We start from the raw sequence: 14,605 nt of genomic DNA on the forward strand, positions 1-14,605 counted from the left end.
GAGGTAATCCACACGGCTCCAAAATGGTTAATAAAGGTCTTCGCGGTAATACTTAGCTTCCAACCATCTTTGACGCACGTGAGAGTTTTAGCATAGTAAGCGTTTGTTGCCATAGTCAGTTTGTGCATTGACTCTTTTGAGTCCAAGATGACGTCGTTGCCGAAAGCTTTATGGTTTATAAAGTTTAAAATATAGATATTTTTCATACAAAATCGCATTGATTTCTTGCAAAAGACCTTAATTATCCCCTTGGAGCCATTTGGATAACTTTTTTGGACTTTAAAGTCAGAAGTTGTTCCCTGACCTCTGTATAAATGTGTTTGTCTGAAAAATTATGGACATAATATCTCAAATTGCTTGAGGGTGAGTAAATCTTGGGTTATTTTTGATATTTGGCTGTAGTAACACTTTAATGAACATACAATCTGTCTGTTTTAGTTAATTCATTCAGTGAGGATTCAAAGAAATAATAGAAAGTGTCTTATGGTCTTATCACTTTAATTATATTCGGCAAACTCGCAATATGATACTTTAGGTTTAGGAGCAGCATAGCAGCTTGTGTATTACCAGAGTCTGTTAAAGTATTAAGTATGTGAAATAATATTTAAAAAAATAATAAAAATCTTATTCTCCTGTGTGTTTCCTTAGCGGTCGCCCTTGTAGAGCCCACACCATTCACTCTCTATCCTGGGGACAAACTGGAGCTGGGCTGTAAAGGTAAAGAAGAAGCACATGATGTGACTTGGACTAAGGATTTCATTCCACTGGCTGACGGAGAGCACACGCGCCTACGAAACAATCAACTGGAGATCGAAGCGGTGGAAGTGGCCGATTCTGGTCTGTATGGTTGCTTTGCTCAGGGACCCAATAGCAACCACACAGACTATTTCAATGTTAATGTTACAGGTAAGAAACTTATTTTTTCCCAGATTTATACTGTAGATTGGTTTGTTCATTGTCAGTAATCAAAATTGTATTCCTTGAGCAGATGGATTAGCTTCCTCAGAGGATGAGGATGAAGAGGAGTCTTCCTCAGAGGAGACGAAGCTATCAAGTAGCCAGAAACTGCTCCGTGAGTCACTTTCACTTAAGTACTTTTAGTATTCTTAACTCAAAGATCAGGTATCTAAAAATGTCAATAACAGAATTAGTTCATTATGCAATCGGTATGGTTGTCAGGAAGTACTGCACATAGTTGTTTTATAAGTCACAGCTGTCTCCAGTGAAATTGGTCAAGCTTTAGTTCCCTAGATTGAAAGTCTGTGTTTATTTTGATGGATTAGTCTTTGGGTCTGGAGGACATCATTACTCAAGTCAGACCAGCATCACCCAAACATTTCCCCTTTGATCTGCAATTCGGTCACCAGTCACTCTTGAGGAACGTACTACTGTTGTTGTTGTTGTTGATGTGCATTTATGAATGAATACTTAACCCAAAAATAAAAAAAATACAATAATTACAAATAAAGGATAAAGTGACTACAGCCTGTTAAGTTTCAAGAAGACTTTTTGGTAAATAAATATCAATCTGCTTCTCAGACAAAGCTCTCTTATGTCTTCACAATGCCTGTTATCATTGCATATATGCTCATGAATGTTGTGAAGTTACTTCTTCACCCTAAACATTTTTTTGGGAAACTTTTACCTTTAGAGTTGCCATTCATATGTTACATTATGGTTTTTGTGTGGATTATTTTAATATTCTTCACTCTTTCTCTTTCACAGCGATGGCCCCAGTCTGGGCCCAACCTGATAAGATGGAGAAGAAGCTCCACGCAGTTCCTGCCAGCAAAACTGTCAGGTTTCGTTGCCAGGCCAACGGTAACCCTAACCCAACACTCAAGTGGCTCAAGAACGGCAAGGAATTTAAGAGAGACCAGCGAATAGGAGGATTCAAGGTGAGAGTGCCTGGATATGGATACAGCAAGATTAGATCAATAACCCGACACTTTGTTATGTGTGTTGTATTGCTAAGGCAAGCGTAACAGTTACTGTTGGCCAGCCATTTTTGGGATTTGGGGTTTATTCCAATTTTGTGCTACAAACAAATGAAACCACATTTTTTAAAGAGAGGTATACTGCTATTTTTCTTGGAAATCGGACACAAAGCCATAACATACTACTTTAATAGAAGTTGGCGCATATCAATCAGTTTCTTCCAAAAACTTGAAAATGTAGGTTATTCATTTTGTATATATCTAGAATCTTTAATATATGAATGTGTCCAGAATACGTTAGTATAGTACTCTGGTTTTGAGGTACGAAGGGCAAATCTTTTCCTCCTCCTCAACAGATCAGTCTTACAGACACCTCACTATAGCATGACAGGAACATAATAGCTGTGCCTGGAAGGCAGACACTGGATCTGTGGATTTTTGGAGAAAACATATCTTCTGCGCTTGACCGTCCTTATTTCACGCAACTGGTTCTCCTCATGAGAATAAAGTCCTGAATGAAGCGTCTTAAACAAACTTAAAGTAACAAAACAATTAAATTACGTTTTGGAAACTTGTTTCACACTTGTTTGATATTTTAGGCCCAAGATTGTTCTTGTTGCACAGTAAGGTTTAAAAATTGAAAATTTATTGCTGTTTGTTTTGTTACCATGTTTGATTTTCCTCATCATTAGGTAGGTCGTTGCCATGTACTTTTTATATTTTACGGAGATTCCTTTTTGTAATCAATGTTAAAGGTCGGAACATGAGATCCTCAATCGGACCTGTGGCAGGATATGATTGCTTCATGCTGCTGCCTTCTAATAGAGAACAGAAAGAGCTTTCCTTGTTTTTCCCAAAACACTGTACCGTGTTGCATAAGGCTACATCCAAAATCTGTTAAACGCAATTTTTCTTTTCAAAATTGTGTCCGTCCACACTGACGTTTTTAAACATTTACCAAAAATCGCTAGTAAATGCTTAAATAATGATTGTTATGAGATGAGTTTCCCCAGCTTTCCTTTCATTTACCATTTTGACCCTGGACCACTTAACCAGGGTCTTAAGTTGCGCGGGTTGCTATAGCGAACAATACATTGTATGGGGTTTCATTAGGATTTTAAGTAAATTTCCTACTGTAAATATATAAAAATCTATTTTTGTGAGTGGATGCAGTTTTCATTTGGACAACTTAAAAGGTAATTCTCAATATTTACTTTTTTTGCAGCTCTTTTGGGATTCCAGATTTTGGGCAAATATTATCATATCCTAACAAACCACAAATCAATGGAAAACATATTTATTCAGCTTTTAGATTATGTGTAAATCTTAATTTAGAAAAAATACCCTTATGACTGATTTTGTGGTTCAGGATCACATTTGTTTTGCTTCAATCTCACACTATTAGTTGAGCCAGTGCTGTTACGTCGAGATGCTCAAACATTCACTGGAATGTTTTTGAAGCCGTACAATTTGTTAAAGATATCAAGAAATCAACCTGTATATTACACTGCAATTGGTGAAAGTATTTAAAGCTACCGGACAATTACTTTCTCCATGTGATTCCCTTCTACATGACATGTCAGTGATATTTTCTGCAGTTTTCTGCTTGTATCATTGTCGCCTGTGTTTCTCATCAAGGTGTACTCCAGCTGGGAGGCATTAGTCCTCTTCCTCTCTTCACCGCATACACACTTTACCATCTGGAGTGTGTTTGAGGCCACTGCAATGCATACGGATATACACACACACACACACACACACACTACAATTACTTGTATGTTTGTATAAAATCAAGTCTACGAAGTATGCAAATCAAAATTCTTTTGGCTCTTCGTTTTTTTTAGATGCTCAGAACCATAAGCAAGGATAATGCATGCATCCATATCTAAGCTAAAAAAAAAAAAAGTGTGACGGGGCTTTTCGTTGAGGGGCCCTGCAGCTTTTTGGTGCAACCTCCCCCTCGGCCCCATTTCTGTTCCCTTTTGTTTAACAAGAGTCCGGCACAATTGTTCATTTACATTAAGTGTATGTGAAAAGGAAGTCAGGCAGACTGAGTGTAGCAGATCACATCTGGGCTTTTGTAGCTTGAAAACCCATATTAATTGTCCAACCATAAGCTCTTTGCGTCTGTATTTTATAAAGGCTCAGAAAAAGAAATTATAGCAGCGAATGTTGTGGTTGGGCTTAAAAGAACATTTCACCCCAAAATTAAAATAGTCAGTGCGCTCACCCTTATGTTGTTACAAACTCTAATAACTTTCTTTTAATGGAAAGCATACAGTGATCGTGGTTTCCAAAATAACTAAAAGCCCATAAAAGTAGCCATGATGATTTGCTCAATAGTTTTTTTTATATAGCCATACGATAGCTTTGTGTTAAGAAACAGACCAAAGACCTTAAACCTTTCTGACACAGCTTTTAAAGGGACACTCCACTTTTTTTGAAAATATGGTTATTTTTCAGATCCCCTAGAGTTAAACCATTGAGTTTTACCGTTTTGGAATCCATTCAGCTGATCTCCGGGTCTGGCGGTACCACTTTTAGCATAGCTTAGCATAAACCATTAAATCTGATTAGACCATTAGCATCACGCTAAAAAATAACCAAAGAGTTTCGATATGATGATACATGATCTAACGCAGCGCCTGAAAATAGTCCCCTTGGTAACTTTCAGTATCTGGGGACTATTTTCGGGCACTGCATAACATCATTGCGCCTGGTGCAGCCATGTTACGGCAGCAAATTCCTTGATTATTACACCAGAATGAGAGTATAGTTTCTAGCCATATCGGTCTAAAAAATCACAACTTTTAATTTTTTCTTCAGTCTTAGTACACGATGTAACTACAGAAGAGTCAAGTTTTAAATAGGAAAAATATCCTATTTTTGCGTGATGCTAATGGTCTAATCAGATTTAATGGATTATGCTAAACTATGCTAAAAGTGGTGCCGCCAGACCCGGAGATCAGCTGAATGGATTCCAAAACTGTCAAAATCATATGTTTACCTCTAGGGGAGCTGGAAAATAAACCTATTTTCAAAAAAGGTGGAGTGTCCCTTTAAATTTCATTCGATCTTTCAAATTTAATTCAAATTTTTAATCTGTTTTTTACACAAAGCTTTGTATGTCTTTAGTGTCATTGAAGCACTTTTATAGACCGTTTCAGCAGCAACAACAACCTTTTACAGTAGTTTATTTTTGATAAGAATCTAAATAAATTAAGTAGATTATCTTTATTCATATATCATATCTAACTACTACACTTAGCTAACACTACGGTGTAAAATGAACGTATACAATGTTAGCTGCCAAATGTCTCCGCACAACAGTGTTTGGTGTCTCCCTTCGTCTTTAGCAAACCAAAACATTTCATTTTCGACAAGGTATTTGTTTCTGATATCAGGTTAGCCACAAGCCAGATGATAAACGCAGACCAGACGTTAACTTTGGTTCCAGGCGCATTGCTTTTTGGATCTTCTTTCATTATAAATTATGAACATTGTCTTCTTGTGAAGAACATTTATTGTGTTATACAGAAGAAAAACAAAATATCATACAGGTTTGACACTACTTATGGTTGAGTAAATTATGACAGGATTTTGTTTTTCAGTGCTATAGCAATTTCAGTATGTTTCAATGTTCAATCGAGTGTCACCTTTATTATAATTCATCTGCTCATTGTTTCAATAAGTTAGGTTTTTTAAAGTTTGATGTGTTCTTTATAGGACTTTTGACTTGTAATGTTTTAATGGACATGAAGTGGCTTGTTTCCCACTCTCCATGGAGGAACATGCTGTTCTTCACGGCTCTGATCTGGATGCTAAACTGACCTGATATAGATCGGTTGCCAACATACTTTGTAAACTTCCTCAGCCTTTCATCAAAATGATCTTAAAAAGACAAATGGGCCTCTAATGCATTAAGCAGTTTTCTGTTTGTTTGTTTTTTTACACTGGGTTGGATGAATATTTTGTTTTCGAGGGTGTGTTTATGCATGTCATATCATAGTCCAGAGGTGGGCAACAGGCAGCATTGTCTGTGGCCTTTGTTGGTAGTGATGCCAGCTAGGATCCAATGCCAATTTAAACTAATAATTCTGCCATTCCTATACAGTTCTGAACTGATCTGTGAATCTTTTTTTACTGCACAGGTTCGAGAGCACATGTGGACCATCATAATGGAGTCTGTGGTGCCGTCCGACAAAGGCAACTACACTTGTCTGGTGGAGAACAAATATGGCAGCATCAACCACACCTACCAACTGGACGTAGTTGGTCAGTCACATTTTATTATTACTTATCTCTGTTTTTCAAAGTTAGTTCAAGGGTAAATGGGATTAACCAAGTGCTCTTACATCATTTCTCGGTCAAAGGCCATTTAGAGTCTTCCCCTCCCCAATAGTTTAATTTCAGTGATTTATCCCTTAGCTTTTGATTAAATTGATTTTCGTGTTTAGCTACCACATAACACACAAATGGTCCCCAAGGGAGCGATTCATTGTTTACTCGAGTCTATACGATGTAAATGGGTGGTGTTTACCATGTAGCTAATGTTTTGGTGCAGAACGGCTAATGGTTATCATTACTTCAATGCAGTGAACTGAGGTAATGGGTTGCTTTACGCCTCGTGCGAGAGCTCTTGTGTGTACGTGTAGTCTAATGACGGTGTGGGTGAAATGATCCATTGAATAGATGAAGTGTTTACTTGATGGCGTGATGAGTTAGAGATGCGGTTAGTGGACGGGATGAGATCAGAGTATTTGGAATAAAGTCATTTAGAACACTGATTGGTGGATGTACACTTGATTGATGGCTTCATTAAGTAGGCAATAAATCAGTGCCACGCCCTTGTAGATGGAAACCAAATGTGACATCATTTGTACAAACAAGCATACATTTTCATAGACACTTCATTGTCCTGTGAAGTTCCTCATTATGAGAAGTCGTAAGTGTTATGTGATGTGGACACTGGACAATTTGTATGTTTTCATTTCTTACTTCCTGACAAAATTAGAGCAAGGTTTTTAAAACTACTACTGCTAACTGTAAACCAAAGGATGCTAATTAAATATGAATATTTGATCTGTGTGTTTAAGCATTTATGCTACAGAGAATCTTGAGAAAGTTTTGTGTCACAAGCCTCAGTTTGAACATTGTGCAAAGTGAACCGTCTGTGTTTGCACTTTATTTCACTTTTAAGTGTATCGCCTTTTTGGTGAAAATGGGTTGTAGCTTAAAACAACAATACCACTCATTTACACCAAATTGCAGCAATTATACTGAGATTCTAGTCTGCATGTTAAGAAGGCTGATCCCTACAGGCTGTTTGAGATTAGCATCTGCCCTGCTGAAAAAACAGCTTAAAGCAACACTATGTAGTTTCCTTGTAAAAATGACTTACAGCTCCCCCATGTGGTTGAAAAGCGCAACAGTGCCTGGTATCAGACACTCTTCTGCAGGCAGGGGGAGGGGCGGGGCTGTGTTTCCTACCCTCCACCGCCACTTTCAGAGTGTGCTTGTAGCAGCTAGGAGGTTGCTCAGGTTGCAGCAACAGTACAATTTGTCCAGTTAAAAGTTGTTCTATCACTGAAATAATTTTAGAGACATTATTTAAAGGTAAAAAAACTACATAGTGTTGCTTTAAACCGACCTAAGACCTCCTAGTCTTGGCGGGCTTTCCGACTTAGCTCGGCCAAACGGTTTGCTGGTTTTATGGGCCGTTTACTAGTGTTGTGCGATATTCCCTATAGTAAGATTGCCTTTCTTCAGCCTGTCAGATCGCCGATACACGATAGTATCGGGGTGGGGCAATAGTTTACTAATTTATTTATTTCTACATTTGTTTTACTCATTTATACGTATAAGTTCAGGTGCGAGAAGGAGATAGCCACAGGCTCTATCATGTGAAGAAAAGCATGCAATGCGCATTGGTGTTGCATATGCGGGTTATAGGGGACTGTTAATATGAAAATATGATGATGATAATGATAAATAATAATAGCATGATTATAATAATTTAAAACTATAATGGACAAACTATCATCAAAAAGGCTAGCACTATGTCTGACTATCATCATGACATTGTTTTCAACAGGAAGCTGTAAAGTTTTTATGCAGTTTGGCTGTTCGTTTACATAAAATTTCCGTTTTGGGTTCTTGAAAACGCAAACCAGTTTTCAACGTGCAACTTTTTAAAAATGACACATTGAAAACTACCTAAACGCAAACCTGTGATAACCGTGACCTCATGCACGAGTGTTAATTTAGTATATAGGCATCTGAGAACAATTTCGGGCTTTAGGACTGTGTTTATGCTACTCAAGATACTGAGTTTATTAACAACGTAAGTTTACAAATTTTGGTAGCTTACATCATCGTCTGTCTAAAGAAAAATTCTCGATGACTTTATTGTTTGTATTTTTCGCATATGTGCACAGACGTTTAATGTTTCTTTACAAGGTAACATCGCCATCTACTGGCCTGGCAAACAAAATACACTGTTAAAAATACGCAAATCAACATATACTGTATGTTACTTTAACTTAAAAAATTAAGTTAAACAATTTCAACTTGTTTTTCTTAGTTATGTTAACTTTTCACAAGCCAAAACTTAAAATATTAGGTTGAATTGACTTGTAAAACCAAGTTGGTTTAACCTTATGCTGCCTTTTTTTTTGACAGTGTAGACATGTTTAGTTGTCTTCACGAATCTGTGTAAACACAGCGGTTTGACAGCATTGTTGTCTGTACTTGAATTTTTTCAAAAGCTTTTAGGTCTGATGGTCAGATTAAGAGACCTGCTGGCCAGCCAACTAAACAAGCTAATGAACTGCAGATTGAAGTCAAACTGTAACCAGTTTAAGCAAGGGTTTAAAGGCACCCCGTCCTTGTAGATGTATGCAATGGGCAGATGCTTTTTTCCAAAGTGACTGTTCATAAAATTATTTCATGCATTTAACAGTAGGGGATCAAACCCATTACCTTCACACCGCTAGCATGAGTGTTCTGCAGGAGCACATGTTGATAACTCACTAACTGTGCTAACTTTTTGTGCTACAGAGCGTTCACCACACAGGCCAATCCTTCAGGCCGGGTTACCTGCTAACCGCACAGCCGTGGTGGGTACCGATGTGGAGTTCGAGTGCAAAGTCTTCAGCGATCCTCAGCCGCACATTCAGTGGCTGAAACACATTGAGGTCAACGGCAGCCGAGTCGGGCCTGACGGACTGCCTTACGTTCGGATCCTTAAGGTAAAGAAAAATGTTCATATTAAATACAGTTGTTTATGTAGTGAAAATCTTATCTCATCCAACAGAAATTTTGGTTCAGAACATTTATAGATAAACATTTTAATAAAACCATTTATTTGGCCTTCACAGTTTTGGCCTCCTCTCAAAGGCTTTTGTTGCTGTGTCCAAAATTGTTTTCTAGGTAACTTTCCCCAAATTGCTTCCACCTCTGTAGACAGGAGAACCTTTGTGAATGGAACAGGACTAACAGCTTTTAATAAAACTATGATCTGTGCTTTTGGCAGGCTGTCTTTATTTCATAAGATCAGTGACGCCTGTTGCCTAACAAAGGCAAGGTGGTGTTTTTCAGTGACGGTTGGAAACACAGCGATCGATAGCAATGCGACTTTGTGCTTGATCTCTGACATGTTTTGACCTCCGCAGAGCTCTGGGGTCAACAACTCGGACACACAGGTCTTGACGCTGTACAACGTGACAGAGGAACAAAGCGGAGAGTATATATGTAAAGTTTCCAATTATATAGGGGAAGCCAACCAATCAGCATGGCTCACCGTTACACATCCCTCCCAAGGTAACCCACGACCCCCGCTGCAGAGATGTCAGTCAGTGCAGAAATAGACAAACATACACGCGCTAGACGGGGGTACAGGCGGGCGCGCTTACCATAACACATCTGCCCTCTGTCGTCTCTTGTTTTCTCTGGAGCCCCTTTTTGCAAATGATGCCATGGAAAATCCCAGCAGAGCAACTGGAAGTATTTTGGCTGTTGTTTATACTGGAAGTTTCCACTCTTTCCATACCTCTGCTACACTCTGCCCTCCTAATAAGGGTGTGTTTTGTGCCCTCTGAAGGATTACTTACGCTCTCTTGCCCTTCAAAGGCTTCTCAGCGGCACCTTAAATGTGCCTGTTTAAATTCCTGTACCTCGCTCAGGGGCGAATGCTTTATTTTAGTCTGACAACTTGACTTTTTTCATGACTGCTCTGTTTCCATTTCCTCTTTCTGTTTTTGACTCCTAAAAATTAGTTATGTTGTCAATGTTATATTAAAAAGAAATCTATTATCTGTAGTAGGGGAGAGCGGGGGCACAACCTAACCCTTTTTGGTTTTGGCTAAATCATTCAAAAAATATTTGAGTTGGAATAATTATATTTTTACACAAGCGACACACACATCTCTGCTACAAATGAACATTTGAAGTTTGTTTTTTAGTACTTACCATTCTTGGATAATTACACCAAACGTGACAGAAGTGCAGACGTTACAACTTACCCCATAGGTGGGTTAGTTGTAACACTTGCTTAAAATTAAGTTTGCAGGCAAATATTTTAATACTATTTTGTCAGTATACTTGAAGTGGATATTGATTATATATCTGTCTATAATAGATAGGTATCCACACTGTATTCATTCATCCAGCCCTTTTCTAACTATAGTTCAATTATAAATGGATACAAATGTCTAAATATGTTAGAAAAAGCAGCACAATTATGACAATTCTGGTCACAAAAAAGTATCACGCCGCTTCCCTCCTCTTCAAAGCGCGTGGGCGCTTCAGAGCGTCTTTCTTTGCCAAGTAACCTAAGCATTGCTTGACGCTGTCGAATTTGCCACCTATAAACACGCATGTTTGTAAAGAACTGTATATCTGATCATCGTTTACATTTTTATATTTCAAAATATATGTATGCATTATGTATAAGACCTATATGCATCAACACACAAAATCAATCTATAACCACTGCACCACCGCGGTGAATTTGTGCATTACCACAGCAGAGGTAAAAAACTGCTACCATCACAGCCCTACATGCCAACAAAACACTCGTTCATCAATAATCTCTATGTAAAAATATTTAACATTTCCAATAATTTGTGGGAGATCATCTTATGTCAGCGTGAAAAAAATACCAGAAAAACAAAACGCTCAACCTTGTGCAACAATGTAAACAGTCCGTGTTACAACTAACCCTGCGTTAGTGTTTGCCCTGCGCTACATTTTTGCGGAATGGGCCATACCTGAATTTAAAAGAGTCATATACCAACAAACTCTAAATTGATAAAAATTGTATTATTTCACAGAAAACATTGTACTCCGTATTTATATATTTAAATGTAATGATGCAGTTTTGGTCCCGGCGGCGGGTCGGCAGAGGTTTAAGGGTTAATATAACCTTTTTACTGTATTCCTCTATTTCTTTGACTAGAGTTCCTTTCTAAACTGTATAATGTCTTTACTTCCTATTCTTTTTTTTCTCTGTGTGTATAAGAGTGTTTTTGTACAGTCTCTGCTGGTTATATTCCATGTGGCCCATCTTATGCATGTGAAGATAGATTTTAGGGTGGCGAGTGGGGTTATACGTCACCCTCCTCTCTGACGACTCGTCCACAGGTGTTGGGTCTTTAGCAGGTGGAGTCATGCGCTCTTTTTTTTCCAGCTAACCACAAATCTCTCTGCAGGCTCATCGAACGATTCAGTTCCAGTCTTATTTCCTCTAGGGACGGTGACCTTATCTTAGGGGTTTCTCCAGTATCCGCAACCTTCTCTTCGTCAGTCTAAATCGATCAAATCTTCACCTCTCTCTATCCAAAATCTCGCCTTCTTTCTCCTCTGTTGGGGTTTTTCCCGGAGCACTCCGGCTTCATTCTGTGGTTCTTTTCTCTAGACGGCAGGCGTCAACACGACGGATAAGGAGATGGAGATACTGCAGATCAGGAATGTGTCTTTAGAGGATGCTGGGGAGTACACCTGCTTGGCTGGGAATTCTATCGGCCACTCCCATCATTCTGCATGGTTGAGTGTCTATGAAGGTATCTTTGGTTCTTCTGGTTGATGGTTTCTTCCTGTCTAACCGCGACAGTTACACCGTGGGTTGAATTTGGTGCAGTCTATGGTTTTCGTAGGTACTTGCTGTTGGGTTTAGACATTGTCTGTGCTAGCAGACGACAGCTTTTGTGTCATTGCGTGCAAAACTGTGGGTTTGTAGCGCATGACAATGCCAACTTTGTGTGCTGCACTATTCTTCAACCCACGTGTTTCTGCTTTTCATCTGTCGACTGACACTTGTTGAAATGTCAGCTGAAACATGTCTGAATGTCATGTTTCCTCTCTTTCGAAGCAAAGTCAAACCACCCGCAAAAACTTTTACTCGCATTTGGAAATTTTCCAAACACATTTTGTAACCGTAACAGCGCAATCATTTCAGACTGTGTTATGGTGGTTTGGCAAAGCTTTTTCCATTATAAAATTACTTTAACATTATAAAATTTTTTCTCAAGTTTTTCCAAAATTAACCCATTTCCAATTAATATTTCTTCATGCCTCAACATTACTCAAGCATCCCAAAGAAAATGACTCTGCTGTTGTTATTTTCTCTATGGGTCATATTTGATAAATACCTTACTTGCCCGAAGGATGAATCTGTTCGACTTTCGAATAGATTTGGTTTATCAATGCTTGCCTAAAGTCTGAATCACAAAGCAAGCTCTTGCGTATGTGATGCCAGACTGTAATGTTGAGACATTCAACATTAGGAATGAGTTACATTTCATTCTCCATGTTGAATGTTGATCTCACCGCTGCATATTGCATGAAGAAAACACTGGCAGTATGTTGTTTCGACAAAAACCCGCACATAAGCATGTTAACACATTTCATATCCACCCTCATATTATTTAGGTTTTTTTATAAAAACATGAGTAATCTATTAGATGCATTATTTGTCTCTGTGTATTGATTGTATCTGTGTGAAACGTATATACAATAAAATCTTTTGTGCACGTGAATTGTGTGAATGAAACCCAGTATTATAAACCCGAGCTTTGTGTCAGAAAAACAGCAACCAAATAGCTTAGGAAACATCTTTATCATTCTGACTCTTTGTGTAATTTTACCCCCATAACCTAGCTCTCCATTTATACCTCTTTTCGGATATTGTCTTCCCACCCAGATTAGCCATTCTTCTCCATTTACGTTTGTATTTGTGTTGCAAATATAATGTCTCATATGAGCCATTTTTCAGCCTAATCTAGAAGCAAAAGCTGGCAAGTATCATGAGCAGCGGTTTCCTTCTCCTGCTTAGTCCCATAAGCAGAAGAATGTGCCGTGAAACCTGATCCATGAAAGAAGTAATTATGATGCTACAATAGGAGTTTGTGCTCCACGCAATGTGCCAGTCACATGAACAACTGTTTTTCCAGTCCATTCGTGCTTTGGCAATTATTTTGATTTTGTGTCTTTGGGGTTTGCAATTTTTAAATTGTAGGTGAACATGTAGGTTTATGTAAAGAGAAAAAGGTTGGTTTATTAAGCATGTAAATCATCAGAAGGCCTAATTTATACAATATTCAGTCTTTGTAGATTCATGCAAGATCATCATTTTAAAGTACGGTGAGCTCACTGCTTTCTGGCACCTTGCATTGCTCCCCCTTTCCAATTCTAGCCGTTCCCCCGACTCAGCTGCCCAACCAGACTTACCTCGAGGTGCTGATCTACTGCGTGGGCTTTTTTCTTATCTGTGTGATGGTGGTGACCGCCGTATTGGCCAAAATGCACAGCTCGGCAAAGAAAAGTGACTTCAACAGCCAGCTGGCCGTCCACAAGCTGGCCAAGAGCATCCCCCTGCGCAGACAGGTAACAGAAAGTAGATAAGGGGTTTGAAATCTTTACCACTAAACACGAACCTCTTTTTCAACAGCTTTTTGTTAGTTTTACATTAGTGTTAAGTTAAATTAGCTACCAGTAATGCATGCAATTAAAATATGTTTTATCGATTATGTTTTTTATGCTGAAATGAAAAATGTATCCAGATTTTTATTCAATTGTGACGCTAAAGGATTGATCCAGGTTCAACGTAAGTTCAGCTTTATCTGCGGAGTTTGTGGCGTAATGTTGTGTACCACAGGAAATATCTCACACACAAACATACGTCTATAGATACACCCTAATAAAGTAACTTACATTCACAGTTTGCACGCATGTGTTTATAGCGCTGTGTTGTTTGGAGAGTAAGCTTTAAGTGTTTCCGTGCAGGTGTCTATAGATTCCAGCTCATCAGGCGGGATGCTGGTTCGGCCTTACCGTCTCTCCTCCAGTGGCTCCCCAATGCTCTCAGGGGTCTCTGAATATGAATTGCCTCAGGACCCACGCTGGGAGGTAGCCAGAGACAGGTAAAACACTCACATTGCACTCTCAGATCTGATCATATGCATTGTCAGACTAATTGTGTGGTACAAACTGTGCAAAATGTATACATATCTATAACTAAATGGTAGATATTAGAACTTTTGTTAAAGGTTACTGACAGCTTCGGACCATTTTTTCTGACAGTATAGTAAAGAAATTATTTGGGGGCTTATAAAAGATGTTGTGAAAATGGTTTATAATTTGATAGGCTGGTTTTAAAACAATCTCTGGGA

General features: G+C 38.5%; 1 protein-coding gene across 5 annotated transcripts in view; it reads left to right on the forward strand.

The window, feature by feature from the left end:
* Positions 1-14,605, forward strand: part of fgfr1a (fibroblast growth factor receptor 1a) — a 41,383-nt gene that overhangs the window by 17,023 nt on the left and 9,755 nt on the right. For 2 of the 5 annotated variants that reach the window (XM_065247656.1, XM_065247657.1), the window contains exons 3-10: positions 649-906; positions 989-1,072; positions 1,726-1,898; positions 6,089-6,212; positions 8,997-9,187; positions 9,611-9,758; positions 13,630-13,826; positions 14,220-14,356. In XM_065247656.1, coding sequence (XP_065103728.1) covers positions 649-906; positions 989-1,072; positions 1,726-1,898; positions 6,089-6,212; positions 8,997-9,187; positions 9,611-9,758; positions 13,630-13,826; positions 14,220-14,356 — 1,312 coding nt within the window. Of the gene's footprint in view, positions 1-648; positions 907-988; positions 1,073-1,725; positions 1,899-6,088; positions 6,213-8,996; positions 9,188-9,610; positions 9,759-11,853; positions 11,999-13,629; positions 13,827-14,219; positions 14,357-14,605 lie in introns of all 5 variants that reach the window. The other 3 variants (XM_065247659.1, XM_065247658.2, XM_065247660.1) reach the window with 3 other exon arrangements.

Source organism: Paramisgurnus dabryanus, chromosome 11 (assembly GCF_030506205.2).
Source record: "Paramisgurnus dabryanus chromosome 11, PD_genome_1.1, whole genome shotgun sequence".
NCBI classification, from domain to species: domain Eukaryota; kingdom Metazoa; phylum Chordata; class Actinopteri; order Cypriniformes; family Cobitidae; genus Paramisgurnus; species Paramisgurnus dabryanus.